Here is a 14,241-nt window from a genome sequence, read left to right as displayed (position 1 = left end):
CGTGGGTGCTTGCATGCGGGGCTCATCGCCCCCAAGCCTTCCTCTCGTCTCCCTGATCTGAGGGGGATGGGACGGATATGGGTGATCAGCAGCCCTTAGGACTCGGGCGAGTCTGTTTGTTGTCCGTCCGCACTCCCCGGCATTTCCCCCCCTTTCTCTAGGCTAATGGGCCGGCCTGAGAGGGGCGGGGCCTGCAGGTAAGTGACAGCGGCAGCGCTCCGCCGCGGCCGCAGGCTGGTGGGTAGCGGTCTCGCTCGGGAACGGCGGGCTGGGCCCTGCCCCTTCCCCGCGTCGGCAGAGCGGAGGGACCTGGAGACCTTGGGGATGGTGGCGGCAACATCAGCGAATATGTCTCCGTCCGGGGAAGGGGGGTGGGTGGTAGCAGAGGCCCGGGGGCTGGGGCGGCGGCTAGGGAGCAGGCCGGGGAGCCTCTGGCTGGGCCAGAGCGCCTCTATGCGAAGTTCCCAAGTGTGGGGGGCGGGGCGCGGCGTTTGAGGGCCTCGGGCAGAAAGAGCTGTCCCGCGGTGCGGTGCGGTGAGCGGTGGCTGTGGGAGTCGCCCCAGGAAGGCTGTGGTTCCTTCCTGCGCAAGTAACGCCGGGTTTCTCTCCTGTACCTCTTAAGGTGCCTTCATGAATAACTTAAATGACCCTCCCAACTGGAACATCCTGCCAAATCGGCGAGAGCCCGGGGATGAAGGCAGCAGATGGAACTATGCCTTGCTGGTCCCCATGCTGGGCTTGGCCGCCTTCCGTAAGTAGCGCCCAGGGCCTGTCTGCTGGGGCTGGAGTGCTGGGCTGTGTTTGGGCGGCTCGCCCGCCAGCCAGAGGGGAATCTCTGAGGCAGCACAGTGATACCCCATCTAGGGATTTCCTCTGGTCTGCTCATTTATAATGTTATAAGCAGTTAAGCACTGTTTATAGCATTAAGGCAACTGCCATTTTTCACACATGGAATTGAATCCCTATTTACTGAGCTCCAATTTACAAAGCACTCTCAAAAGAGTGGACGTATGATGTGCTAGAGAGGCCAAAGGGAGCTGCTGATGTGTATTTATTTACTGGACCTGGAAAGTTCTCAGTGCAGTTCCTGCATTGGAAACCTTCAGTTTGTTTCCCCATAACTTTATTTTCCTTCTGTAATCCAATAAATGTATGTATTAGCAATAAAAGACATGGGGAGATTTGACTTCAAAGGAAACATGATCATGTACTGTGAAACATGGACCCACTGAAATACATTTTGTGGGACATGCGAATAGGAGTGAATACCACTGGGGAGGGCAGGAAAGAAAGTTTTTTACCACTTAATAGCTTCTTTAGAGACATAGTTAATTAATTATACCCATCAATGTTACATGTGGTATGCTCATGTCTGAAGTCTCATTTATGTGTGATAGGTTGGATCTGGACCAGAGAATGTCAAAAAGAAATAGAAAGAGAAAAAAAAGAATATTATAAAAAACATTCATCTTTACAAAAAGACCTGGAAGCCAAATACCGAGATACAATCACAGAAAATCGTCGCATGGTTGCTCACTTGGAGTTGGAGCTTGAAAAGGAACGCAACAGAACCCTGAGTTACCGTGAAGCCCTTGTCTCCCAGAGTCGCAAACTAGTAGAAGAAAGAAGGATCCTCGAACAGGAGCAGGAGAAGTTAGAGCTAGAAAAGCAAGTCCTTTTGCACTCAGGAGCAGCAGGTAACTTGTACCAAAGTTGTCTGGCAAAGGAAGAAGAGTGGCAAAAGAGAGCCAATATTTTACTAAAGGAATTTGAAGAGGGACTTAAAGAAAGACAGGACATCTACTGCAGTCTTGTTGTACCCAGAAGCCAGAGACTAGAAATAGAGAAAAATCTGCTAGTTAAAGCAGCAACTGATCCTGTTGCTATGGCTCTACACATGGAAAATGGCTTAAAAGATATTTTCAAACATGATAACTACTGTGGCAATATGCTGAACAGAAACAAAAGTCAAAATGGAAGACTTATGTGGCTGTATCTGAGATATTGGGAACTAGCTATTGAACTACAGAAGTTCAAGAGGGCAGAAAAAGCCATGTTAGGAAAACGATAAGTAGGGGAACTAATGGGATTTCATATGATCCACCATGCATAGTAGGGACAATCACAGTTGTAGTCTGAAGCTGTTAAATTCTCCTGCTGTGTTTCCGTTTTTCCTCCTCATTGCACTTGTATTTGCATGGGACATGTGCGGTGTTGGTGCCTTTCCTTTCACTGTCTAACAACAGATGCTCCAGTGAGCTACGCATGCTCTTAAACTCTGTGTGTTTGTATTGCAGACTGCAGTGTAGTATAGAGATATGCCAGCTTCCATAGGTTTGAGAAGCAGCAAAACAGAACTCTGTTTAGAGTGATTTATCTGGCTGATGGTCATACTCCATCAACAGAGAAGTGCGATTTGCCTCTCTCAAGGAGGGTAGCGCACTGTGCTCCTTATCCCTGGTGTTTTACATGGTGTCTCAGTGTCTCAACACTATCTTTTTTTTTCTTTTTTTTTTTTTTTCAATGTTTGTTTAAGCAAGACTGATTTTGAGGCAGATGTTTGGAAGAGACTGTGTTTGAGCAAGGTGCTTGTCACATAAATGTATATATGTACATTTCTATAAATATATATAGTGTGAATGTGTATGTGTATAAATGTATGTATTAGTATTCTGAGTGGGGGAATAGTATGATTATGTTTGAAATTAATCAGTCTTGCATTGTCTTCCAGCTTAATACACAAATAGTACTTTATGAAGGAAACATCCAAAAGATGCTAATTAAAATAACACATAGAGAAACAGATTGATGAAAGTCTTACTGGAGCTAGGAATCCATGTGTTAATATCAGAGAGTGTATAAACTTGAAGTTGTGGTCTTGTCATACAAGAGATATGTTAAAAATACTTAGTTTTTTTCTCAGTCAAGGTTTTAGTTGTAAGCCAACAGTGTGCCTCCATTATAGACATCACCGTGCTGCTGCCTCTGCATCCCAGCGCACGGCCTGGTACCTGGTTAACTTGCAGGAACCTCCATGAGTGACAGCCATTGCACCTGGCTCTGCTCCTGGGACAGGTCCAGTTTGTTATTCACAGATAGGAACCTCAACGCAGCCTGCACTGGTAGCCACCGCCTCCCTCCCTGACTCTCTCAGTACTGCTAGAACTGAAATGTGCTTTTCCACGACTCTTAAATTTTGAGCTTATGGTTCACCAGTTCACGTACACATGACCATGAAAGCCTACAGATACACAAGCCTTGCAAACTTTTAAGAAAGGGGGCTTTTTACTTTAGCTAGCCCAGTAAAATAAACAGAACTAGATATTAAAAAATAAATACCCCAGTGCATTTCCATGCTTGAGATCCCTCAAAACTTTGAGTGTTCTTTGAGTCCGTGTACGTTCTTTTTCAAGTATGCCATGTATTTTGGAGAATAACTTTTTTCTTCCTCCTTTCTAATCCAGCCTTAGACCTCAAAGGGGCAGTGTTTGCCCTTTTGTGTACCTCTCGTCTTCTCTGTTACTTGACTTTGATTAGTGTTGGTAGGTTGTGAGTTCTTTAATTAGCAATTCTTTATTTACTGAGGGCTAGACCTGACAAACACATTTACTGTAGGCAATCAGCTACTGCATGACTTGGAAGCAATCCGGCGAAGTGAGTGCCCATCCAAGTTTACCAGAGAACTCCAGCAGATGTGGGTTTGTCTCTTGTTATTTCCTCCTGGTTTCGTTTCAGTGTAGACACAGAAGACAGCAGATGAATCTTTTGAAGTAGTGTGCGTGCGACCTAATCCAGTTACTCACCAAAAATACCTAACATGAAACAGAATTTTTAAACAGAATGTTTTCCCAGCTACTTAGTTTTCCAGTTGTGATTTTGCTCACCTTGGTGGTGCTAATTATACTGTTGTATTGATTTACTAGTCTTTTACGTACTGATTTTTTTTTTCTTATTTTTTTAAATAAAGTTGTAGTAAAAAGACAGACCTGGGGGGGGGGGGAAGATACCATCACAAATACCAGAAGGGCCAAAATTTGTGTGGATGCCAAGCGTATGCGGGTTGGGAGATGAGAACGCAATTGAGTTACTATTCGTCTGTGACAGCCTCAGCCAAGCTGCTGTAACTGGCCATATGCACATGCCCTAATTGCCCAGTAGAACAAATTAGTTTGAACAGCTAATTACCCTGTGTGTAATTCCTCCAGGATGTGGAAGGTGTCTGACCACAGAGCTGTGGTGCATTTCATATGTACCTACAGGCAGTTAAGCAACTCGGCTGACAAACACTAGCCAGTGAATCAGTGGCAGCGTATTTAAGACTCATGCCTTGACTTTGTACATATTCATGAGTTCTTAGTATTAAAAGATCACATATTTTATGCTTTTTTGGTTTTTTTCATAGCTTGTTATTGACATCACTCAAAACACTTAAAGAAAATGTAATCAAGAGAGTAAAATACTTTTTTCAGTATAAATATGTAAGTTGAAGCATCATATGCTCGATTGTACAGGGTTGGATGCAGTGTAATAAATGCTTGATACTTGCTTTCACTTCTTTAGAAGTGACAATTATTTATACAACTAATTGTTGAACTATTATTCATGGTCACTTTGCAGATCAGTATATTAAGACTGAAGAGTTACTTGAGGAGGATTTTTACAAGGGTGTAACTGGGTTAGAAGCACCGTTCCTGTTAGTTTCTACCAAAACTCATGTTTGTTGGTGTGTTATGTATTTTTGAAACCCCATTGTAGGTTGTTATGTTTAAAGTTCTGTTGTGAGCTTTAACTCACCCAACAGCTATTGTTGTGGATTAGTTATTTGTTTGGAAATGCCCATATGTATGTAGAATGCCAGAATAATTTGTTTTCAAAATATTTGATGAACTTTCTTTGGTTATGAAAATGGTCACTCACCTGTTAAACAAATAATAGCCGTTAATAAAAACCCTTACGTATTTCTTCATTGGTTTGTATGTAACTTGTGCAAGGTGGGTGGGAAGAGCAGAATTTGCTGTTTTATTCCAACTTTCTAAGCAAATTGCACAATTTTAAGGTTCTACACGTCGGACAATTTTTAAATTAACATGTAAAAAGTTTTGGTCTTTATGCTGAGAAGACAACATCTTGGAAAGTTTTTTTTTCTTTCTTAGGAAAGAACAGCATCGTTAAACAAATAAGTGTACCAGCTTTAATGAGCAATGAAAAATGACCATCCCACTGAAAGACTGGGGTAATTCCTCCTGTCTGTCTGTTACGTAGGGTGTTCTGCCTCCCTCCAGAATCCCTCACATGTCTCAATTCTGCACGTCGTCTCCTTTTCGTTTCCCCCTGTGGACTTTCTTAGTTTCCTGCTCTCTGTGAAGAACTATGATCCAGCCGCTCTAGGGCAGCGTTCAGACACTCTGGGAGTCCTTGTTCTCTTCATAAAAGATCCTTAATCTCTTTGACACAAATCCTTCGCATTTACCCATCCCTCACCTTCACATAGAGGGTGCCATCCTTGTGAAATATTGGAAATGAGAAAAAGAGGCTTGTTATCAAACAGAATAAGAGCTGGTATTGGATTTGTTATTATAATTTCAGTTTAAAATTACCACAATGTTCAAGTCTTGGAGTTTGGGGTATCTTTTTAATGCGTATATTGTTCAGGTGGGTCACACATCTGCGGGTCACAGCCTGTCCTGAAAGTTTGTAATACACAGGTTGGAAGAGGTGTCCCAGGGCTGCGGGTTCCTTTCCGGAAGAAAACTCGATGCTCGGAGGTCCTGAGGTGTTTGGTGGATGGGCTCCAGGTGTCTTCCTTACAGGCATCCAAGAAGGAAACGTCCCTCAGGGAAGTCTTCAGCCTCATCTGAGTCCTACTCGGGTGTACGCTGAGAGAAGCTACGCACGTGAGTTTCACCACTTCACAGCTAACTTGTCCCCAGTCCATACCCTGCCGGGCAGTAGCTGTGTTAATAGGACTTTCCACATTTAGACACAGGAAAGGAGCTGCCCTGAGACATCTCATCCTTTCAATAAAAGCAAAAAACATTCTGTTTGGTGTGTCTGTTGTGCGGTACAGCTGCTGTCCTGGGCGCATGCAACACGAAAAGAAACACAAAACACACTCTGGACGTCATGGAACTTGGACTGAGTGCTGAAAAAGGGAAATCTTCCTTAGAAAATGTTCCGGGAGGGGGAAGTGGGTAGAGAAGCAGCTCAGAGGTCCTCCTCTTCTCTTGCTCATTTGGTCTAAATAGGAGCTGCCAGAAGACCACTGGCATGACAGCATCTCTTGCTCAAAGGGATGCTGCGCTCTGGAAGTGCCAGCTCTGTTCAAGCCCCCCTTTCCCTCTTGCTTGCGCCTGTGAGTGCTCCTGCGTGAGGCTGAGAAAATAGCGAGAGCTCCTCCATGCAGGATAGCTTGGCAGGGAGGAGATTGAGTGATGTTCCAGCTGTTTCACAACCAAACGATGAACTGATTGCTGCAGGAGCTCTCCCACCAGCTGGGGCCATGCCAGAGGTTCCCCGGGGAGCTCCTGCTGCGTGTAAGCTGACAGACGCTGTCTATATGTTTAGATACATTGCTCAGCCACGTGGGGTGAAGGATGCAGTGCTCAGCCAGGGATTTCACCAGCCAGTTCCTGTTGTCAATTAAGGGCTTGACCGAATTATCCATAATTTTATACAGGCAGTAGAAATTGTTCCTGCCTATGCAAGAACGGGCACGTGGGGCTGTCTTTGGCTTGTAGTTGAAATGAGTTTCTTACACAGTTTAAGATAATCGGCAATACCACTGGTCCACAGGCCAGCCGGGTTATAAGAATTCACCAGAGCAACAGTTTTGGGAGTCTCAGTCCGTCTAGCTGAAGACACCATTGAGGGATGTTTGCAACAGCAGCAGCAGCAGCAGGAGAACTCGAACTAACGGCCGACAGCATGTGTACTGGGTAGTACCAAGGAACACAGAACTATTTTGTTACTGAAATGAATTTATGTGGCAAAACTGAGAGACCTATCGCAATCTGATCAAGCATCCTAATACTCTTTCCATGGTTTCTGACAACCAGGGTAACAAAAGCTTGGGCTTTTTATAGGTGACAAAGAGGCCTCATAGCTGAACCTGGGTGCTCTGAGAGTGTAGAATTACTCCAACTTGTCATTCAACATAGCAGGAAAAAACATTACCCTTCTGGGCAGTATTCACAGAACTGGCCAATGCCTTCTACTCAGCGACACCTGAACATACCCTCTGGCTCCAAAGTAAAAAGAAGTATCTGAGCATCTGGTCAGATGAAACTTGATCTGGAAGCGCCACCACTCATCTGGAATTCAAAAAGGACTGTGCTGAGACAATTACCGTCAAGGTCAGAGTCAGGCAAGGGGATCCAATGTCACCCAATCAATCCATTACTTTGCAACCTAGAAAAAGATGGCTACGGATTCCACCAGAGTGAGTGCCGCGATATGGCAAGAACGGGTTGCCACCTTGGCCTTTGCTGATGACTTGGCCCTGCCAAGCAACACATGGGAGAGGATGCAAAACACGTTTCCCTTGTAGAAACCTTTCTGTGAGTGCACTGATCTAAAAACCCAGGAGGGAGAAACGTCATGGCTTTTTCATCAAACCCATCCAGGACTCTTGCATGATCAGTGACTGCAGGCTCTGGAAGGTGTTCAACATAAGCCAAACACAATTGCTCCAGGAGACGCTGAAAAATACCCTGGGTTGAAAATTTACCTCTGGATAGTGACAACTACATCTGAATATTGAAACTTGATTCTTGGTTTCCTAATATGGGAACAGCTCTGTCAAAACCTTTACAGAAAGCTCACAACTTTGAAGACCTACACGGTACCGAGACTCACGTACTTAGTGAACCATGCAGGCACAAAGGATGCGGAGTCTGGACCTTAACATCAGGACGATTGTTAAAAAATGGTCACACCTCCCAGCTTGTATGTGGAATCGCCTACTGTACACCAGCACTAAGGATGATGGCCAACAAGTCACCTGTCTGGCAAACTTTATTCCAAATGGACAAGTGCAGTCATAGCAATATAATCCTACTCACAAGTTACCACTGCCTGAGAAATTACTGTGAAAGGAATTGTGCAAAAAGACTAATTACAGATTATGAATAGCCACCAGAGAAAGTGAAAAGATGAAATGTCACCAGTAAAATAGCTCTGAAAGTGGTAGCTACTGTGTATAATACTAATGGCAACAACAAAAAACTGAAAATAAATGGCACCTCTGGAAACAAAGAGTCTGTGGAAGAGTTTGAAGAGAGCAGAGGGATTGTGAGACCTGCTGTGACAGCCATTCGCTGTTGTGCAACCCCAACAGCCCTGTGCTCCAGCCTGATCCCAGCCCGAGCCGTCTGGCTTCTGGAAAAACACCTTTTCACCCTTCTCTTTATAGCTGCTCCTGCAGGTTTGTGTTCCTGAGACATCTCACTTCTGAACTTGATTTACACAATCAAAATGAACTCCTCAGCTGAAGTAGTTGGTGCTTCGTATTATTAAATACTACCTCCCCCTTGTGGCTAACGTCTCTTCTAGCAAGCAGCCTCAGCGCACCTTCTGCTCCCATGAGCTCCTCTGGACATCCTCTGGAGCACATCTCCCATACTACATGGTCGGAGCTCGCTGGTGCAAACACGACTGCAGCATAATGACAAGAAAGATGAGAAAAAAACCCTGGTGTCCGGTGACCAAGATGAATGAACTTGTCTCCACTAAAGTGGGTATTCCTGTAGATCTCTATGCAAAGGTGGCACACAGGAGCTGGATGTAGTTCAGCAACCTACTAGGCATCTCATTGTATACTACAGCACTGGAAAAGAAAACAGTGTCAGCCTTGATTAAAGAACACTGTTCCTTGCTTAATGAACATGGCAAGCAACAACCTACAATTGTCAACATGTTCTGCTGCCTGCTAGAGAGGACATGCATGTGATGAGAAAGATCCAAGCAATAGCACTTCACCGGCTAAGAAATTTAGGGCAACACTGGCCATCATGAGATCAGACAATTTGGTGCTGTCCACAGAAGCATTTCTACACCTATACACTTTACCTATTGTTCTCCCCAAAGAGATCCCAACGATGAAATATATTCTTCAAAGACTAAGGCAATATTTTGGGGATCTTCTGAATGTATGCAGTGCAACATTAAGGATAGAACATCTCCCTCCCTGGTGTCAACAAGAAGTACAAAACAAAGAAGAAGGATGACGCTGCTGGAGCTGATATTACTTCAGTGAAATATTTATGTACAAAGCTGAAGTAAGTAAGTATTACGCAAACTAACAGCATGTACAAAAATAAAGATCGTGCCTATTTCCGGAAGACAGAAAAGAGAAAAGTGTCACATGGCATCAGCATCAGCTCAGTTCTGCATGAACTACAGCAGACATGATGTTCATAGCTCGTTCCTTTTAATACTTCTGTGGCTAAGGACACTGCTACTTCCACAATAAGCGTGGACTGGCAACTTCTAGGCATGTCAGATTGCTGAAGGAAATTCCCTGACACCAGAAAAATACTCCAGAACAGGATGCTTGTGGAGGTTTCTCCCCTGCAGTCATGCTTGCTGCCGCAAAAGGACTTCTCTCCCATCTGGAAAAGTTTACAATCACATGGAAAGAGATTTAGCCTTCAAAGCTTATTGGACTTTTCCAAAGCCTTCAAGGTATCTCTGCTTGTACTGCTGTGGGGTGACGGCAGCAGCCTGGGAGCGCACACACGTGGGAAATCAAATCATGCCAGTTGAGGAGCTGTGTCTTTTGATTACTTATCAGGTAGAGTTTGAGAACAACAGAGCATAAAACTTAGATCAAGTTAAAAATTTACAGGACATTTCTTGGTAAGGTAAACTCCATAACCACCTGCCGTTGATTATTAGCCTTAAAACTAAACAACTCCGAAACATTTTACCTGCGTATCTCCTGTTCTAATATGATCATTAGTGTCCCCTAGGCTGGGGATTTTGAGTCTCCTTCTGAACCCAGGGTTCAGTGCTCCCTCTTTGTGTGGCTGGTCAAGGGTTTTACCCATTGGCAGCTCATAAAAGGGTTTTGTGTTTTCTCTTCATATTTTAAAAGATGATCCAAGCAGATTTTGCCAGGGACAGACTGTCAGAGAGAGCATTTCATTTAACCTCTGAATTTTCCTTTTCTTCTTCTTCTTTTATTACATCTTTACCACTTCCGAATGAGAGTCCTGTGCTTTAGGCATTTAGCTGTAAAGTTACTCCCTTTACATTTCTGTCTTTTCCTGTTTTAGGCTCATCAGACAACCAAGAGTAATTGTGATGATTGCTGTATACGTTGCTTTGACTACAAAGTAGAAGTTGACTGAGAAAGCATATGATTAATGCTGGTGAGATATTGCTACAGAATCACTAGCGTAAGAGATTTCACACCAGTATCTGTTACAGTACTGGTACTAAAAAGGGTCAGAAAATAATGTAGTTAATCCTAATACCACGGAATATTGTAAGGCAAGATTAGAGAACAAACTTGGTGATTATGATTAATTGCCTTTAGCTGCAACTCTCTGTAAATGGCACTCTGAAAATATTTGGAGCTATACAGAGTTGTCCTATGTCATACCAGCGATGATGGGATCACGAGGAAAGGACCACATTGTATTTCACTCCCAAAACTACGGCTGGTTACGTTGCTACTACCCTCTGCTTTTCTCAATAGCTTTAAATGAAAGGAATTGGATTTCTTAAAGAACAGGCCTCTGCCCTGTCTTGCTAGTTGCTCCTTCTCCTCCCCTTCACAGGACCCAGCCAGAAGAGGTTCCCCCAGTGCAGTCCCCTCCAGCTCATGGTGGAGAGCCGAAGAAGACAGGTTCTTCAGCCAGGTGCTTCAGTCAGTCGACTCAACTCATTCACAGGAGAGAAGAACCTGTTCTTCTCCATGTGGGGATGGCTTCCTGCAGGGCGAGTGACCTGTGCTGGCCCAGAAGTGCCCACGCCAGCACAAACTGAGACCCCTGCAAGGTCAGAAGCAGGAGCAGCTGCTAGGTAGTCAGCCTGGAGGAGGGTGTCAGGCCCCACCTGCACCTCAAGGGAGGAGGTCTTGTTTCCCAGCCATGGACGGTCCTCGTGGAGCCCAGGCTACAGCAGACACATCAGGGGCCAGGAGCCCCTCAACCCAGGTGGGTACCGCACCGTGGCTGGACCTGGCCCCACAGAGGGAAGTGAGCAGCTCCGTCCTTGCTGTTGTCTTGATTTACAGCCCCGATATCCTTCTACTGCCATTTCTTTTCTTTACTGCTGCCCCCTCTCAGACTCTTTCCTAACATCTTCATCATCCTGCGAGATGAAAGACATTTTCATCCAATGAAAGAAATACACCTATAGTCTTCCACAAATGTATATATGTGTATGTTCCAGTGAAATATATGACTTTTAGAAAGGGGATATTTCCTTTTTTAATCAAGTTTTTGTAAAGTTGTGAGTTACTTACAGACAAGCTGACTTACTTTTTGGATAATTTTGAAAAAATAGTACATTAAAAATAAGAGGGTAGTAGACAAAAAGACAAATGCGTCATTAGAAATGTTTTAACACAAGGAATCCAATCTAAATGTAAAACCCGTTTTCTCCTGCATTTGTAATTACCAATGTGCAAAACATGTCTTGTTTAGCAGCCTATATTGTGAAAGGGTGGATTTCCTAGATGTTCATTAGCCATAACAAACCCGGTGGGATGTGCCAAACCTAAGCCTTGCGTTACTTCGAGGAGCAGCTTACCTTAGAGCAAAGGAAAGGGCTCTGTCGAATAAGCAAGTGCCTGCGACTACCGCAGAGCAGCCTCAACTTGTTTGTTCAAGTCCACAGGGTGGCAACATAGACAACCCCTCCGCGCGATTGTGGTCATGTTCGAGCTGCTGTCATCGCTGCCACAGGTCCTTCAGAAAACAGCGATGTGCCTTCCAAGATGATTAGCCGTGCAATTACACTGATAAAGAAATTTGAGCTAGATGCTATACCAGCATATTTGCTTCTGCAAATATTTAACAATCGATAGATAACTAACAACCACTGGAACCTGGCATTACCAGAGTAAGATAAACTTCTCCAGAAGGACATTTTGGATTAAATCAGTAGAATGCAATCTGGAATGTATTTTTGGATCCTGGTGGAAACTGCTTGCACATGAAACTTAGCAGAGAGAAATTTTCAGATTATACTAACACAAGTGTGAATTTATGTCATGTCCTATTGATTTGTTAATTTGATTCCCAAAGGAAGCTACATTAATTCCTTCCATGCCAGCTTGCATTGTGCTTAGGAAGAAACATGCTATTTTAGGTTCAATAAATTCTACAAAGAATTTTGATTGTGAAAGATTTCTGATTACATAGAGTCGTTAGGTTGTGTCTGTAAGATAAATATGTTGCCTGGACATCATGTAATCATGATCTGCTTCATGAGTTTGCAAGGCTGTACACACGAGTTTGCAAAGCTCAAGCCTACAAGTGAGGGAATGTAGAAATATTACAAAATAAATTAGGGGATGACGTTGTTTTTTTCCCATTTGTCTACTGTCTGCTCTTTATTACTGCCTCATGTTCCCTACAGCATGAATACAAAGATTATCCTCCAGTGATTCGGGAGGCAGAATAATAACCCAGATGAGTTGTGAGATCCTGGATCATGCAGTTTTTTGCTATTGACCAATAGGTCAATGTCTTTCTCCAAAACTGGAAGTTGAAGAGCTGCAATGTGCCACTTATAAGTGAAAATTGTTTTTTCTAGACAAGGGAAGTACTCTAATTGGAGTCTTTTTGGACTTCAGTAAAGCAGTTGCTACTTGACCACAACTGGATGTATTAGGTGAGCTGAATAGGACATATAAAGTAAACAAAGAACTAGGTAAAGATCTGATGATGATGGTAAGCTGTGCTGAGAGCAGAAATGATGGTCTAAGGGAAGGTTACTAATGCAGTTCCTCAAGGATCAATTTAGGAACAGCCCTTTGTCATTCTTTTGCTAATGACTAAGGACAAAAAGTAGTAGTGTGTTAGTAAAATACTCATAGCACAGCTCAGAAGTATTCCAAATGATGAAAAAGTATCATTTGGGACGAACTGAGTAACTCTATGTACTGCAGTAGCAGTAACTGGGTAAAATTTAAAATATGCTTTTGGTAACTCAGAAAAAGAAATTCTGATGCAAGCTAGGAAATATTAGTTGGAACTGCCAAAGGAGAAGAACGACTTTGATCTGGCAGTTAATCAGCTCACCCACAGAGCTGATGGGGTCATGAAAAGGGCAAGCGCTATTGCAAGCCAGATAGGTAGAGATATTTTAAGTAACATTAGGGAAATATTAATAACTGACTACAAGGCACAGGGAAAATCCATGTGGGGATTACTGTATACAGTTGTCCATGTCGAGGATGAAGACGTTTTTTGTAACTTTTCTATTCAGGAGGTAATCAAGAGCCTTCTTGAGGCATAAGAGGACTGAAATTCTAGACCCGCCTTTTAGAAATAGGACTACAAAAAATAATCAGTTTTGAAGCAGCATGATAAGGTTGCAAAGGGATGCTGTGATGTGTTCGCCTTCCTTGGCAGGGGCTGGACTTACGAGATCCCTTCTAGTTCTTTATTTTGACCACCCAGTATCAGTGTATTCAATGAGCCTGTATGGCTTAGCTGACAAAGTTCTTACGACATATACTGTTTGTTAGAATTTATATATAGTTTTCAGTGGCAAGTTCTTACCTTTTGGTAACACTGAGGTACAAATGGAACAGTCTGATTGTACGTTATGACTGTACTGAAAGAATGAGGATGTGGATAGTATCTGTGATGTTTGTTAACCAGTGTCTGTTTTATTTTTGACAAGTGTATCATAGGGTCATGAAAGTGAAGGGACCTTTGCTTTCAAGCCCATTTACAAGAAAGATGCTATGTTGTTCAGAAATTGTTCTGATTAGAAGCGTTAGGGTAAGCAAATTACGCTTATGATTTTAAAGGTCAAATTTTATAATCCCTTTCATTCTTCATCCTTTTTGTCAGAGCATTTAGTAGAGTAACATCTCTTACAGAGAAGGAAGAACATGTTGCGGTAATTACCACGAAACATACCATTTTATAAGCATGCACTATGGGAAACTTCATGTGATGGTGATTCACAAGCAGTTTATCTTCCTGATAAAATACGAAACCTCTATATTGAGTCTGAGCTAGTGGAATCTCTTTACTCTGTATTTTCTAGGGCTATATA

General features: G+C 43.3%; 1 protein-coding gene across 5 annotated transcripts; it reads left to right on the top strand.

Annotated features, from left to right (window-relative positions):
- Positions 1–35: 35 nt before the first annotated feature.
- On the top strand, positions 36–6,030 carry CCDC127 (coiled-coil domain containing 127). 5 transcript variants are annotated; one of them, XM_054192258.1, is made up of 4 exons: positions 205–371; positions 623–751; positions 1,398–1,697; positions 5,706–6,030. In XM_054192258.1, the coding sequence occupies exons 2-4, from the start codon at positions 631–633 to the stop codon at positions 5,978–5,980; spliced, it is 696 nt and encodes a 231-aa protein (XP_054048233.1). In that variant the 5' UTR covers positions 205–371; positions 623–630; the 3' UTR covers positions 5,981–6,030. The 5 variants fall into 5 exon arrangements, with proteins under 5 accessions (XP_054048230.1, XP_054048233.1, XP_054048231.1 ...); XM_054192255.1 differs by lacking the exons at positions 205–371; positions 5,706–6,030 and adding an exon at positions 36–197 and having other exon boundaries at positions 1,398–4,966; XM_054192256.1 differs by lacking the exon at positions 5,706–6,030 and having other exon boundaries at positions 205–327; positions 1,398–4,966.
- The last annotated feature ends 8,211 nt before the right edge of the window (positions 6,031–14,241 follow it).

The sequence above is a fragment of the Rissa tridactyla genome, chromosome 2, assembly GCF_028500815.1.
Source record: "Rissa tridactyla isolate bRisTri1 chromosome 2, bRisTri1.patW.cur.20221130, whole genome shotgun sequence".
Lineage (NCBI taxonomy): Eukaryota > Metazoa > Chordata > Aves > Charadriiformes > Laridae > Rissa > Rissa tridactyla.
The sequence above is the reverse complement of the archived record's forward strand: the minus strand, read 5'-3'. Positions and strand labels throughout refer to the sequence as shown.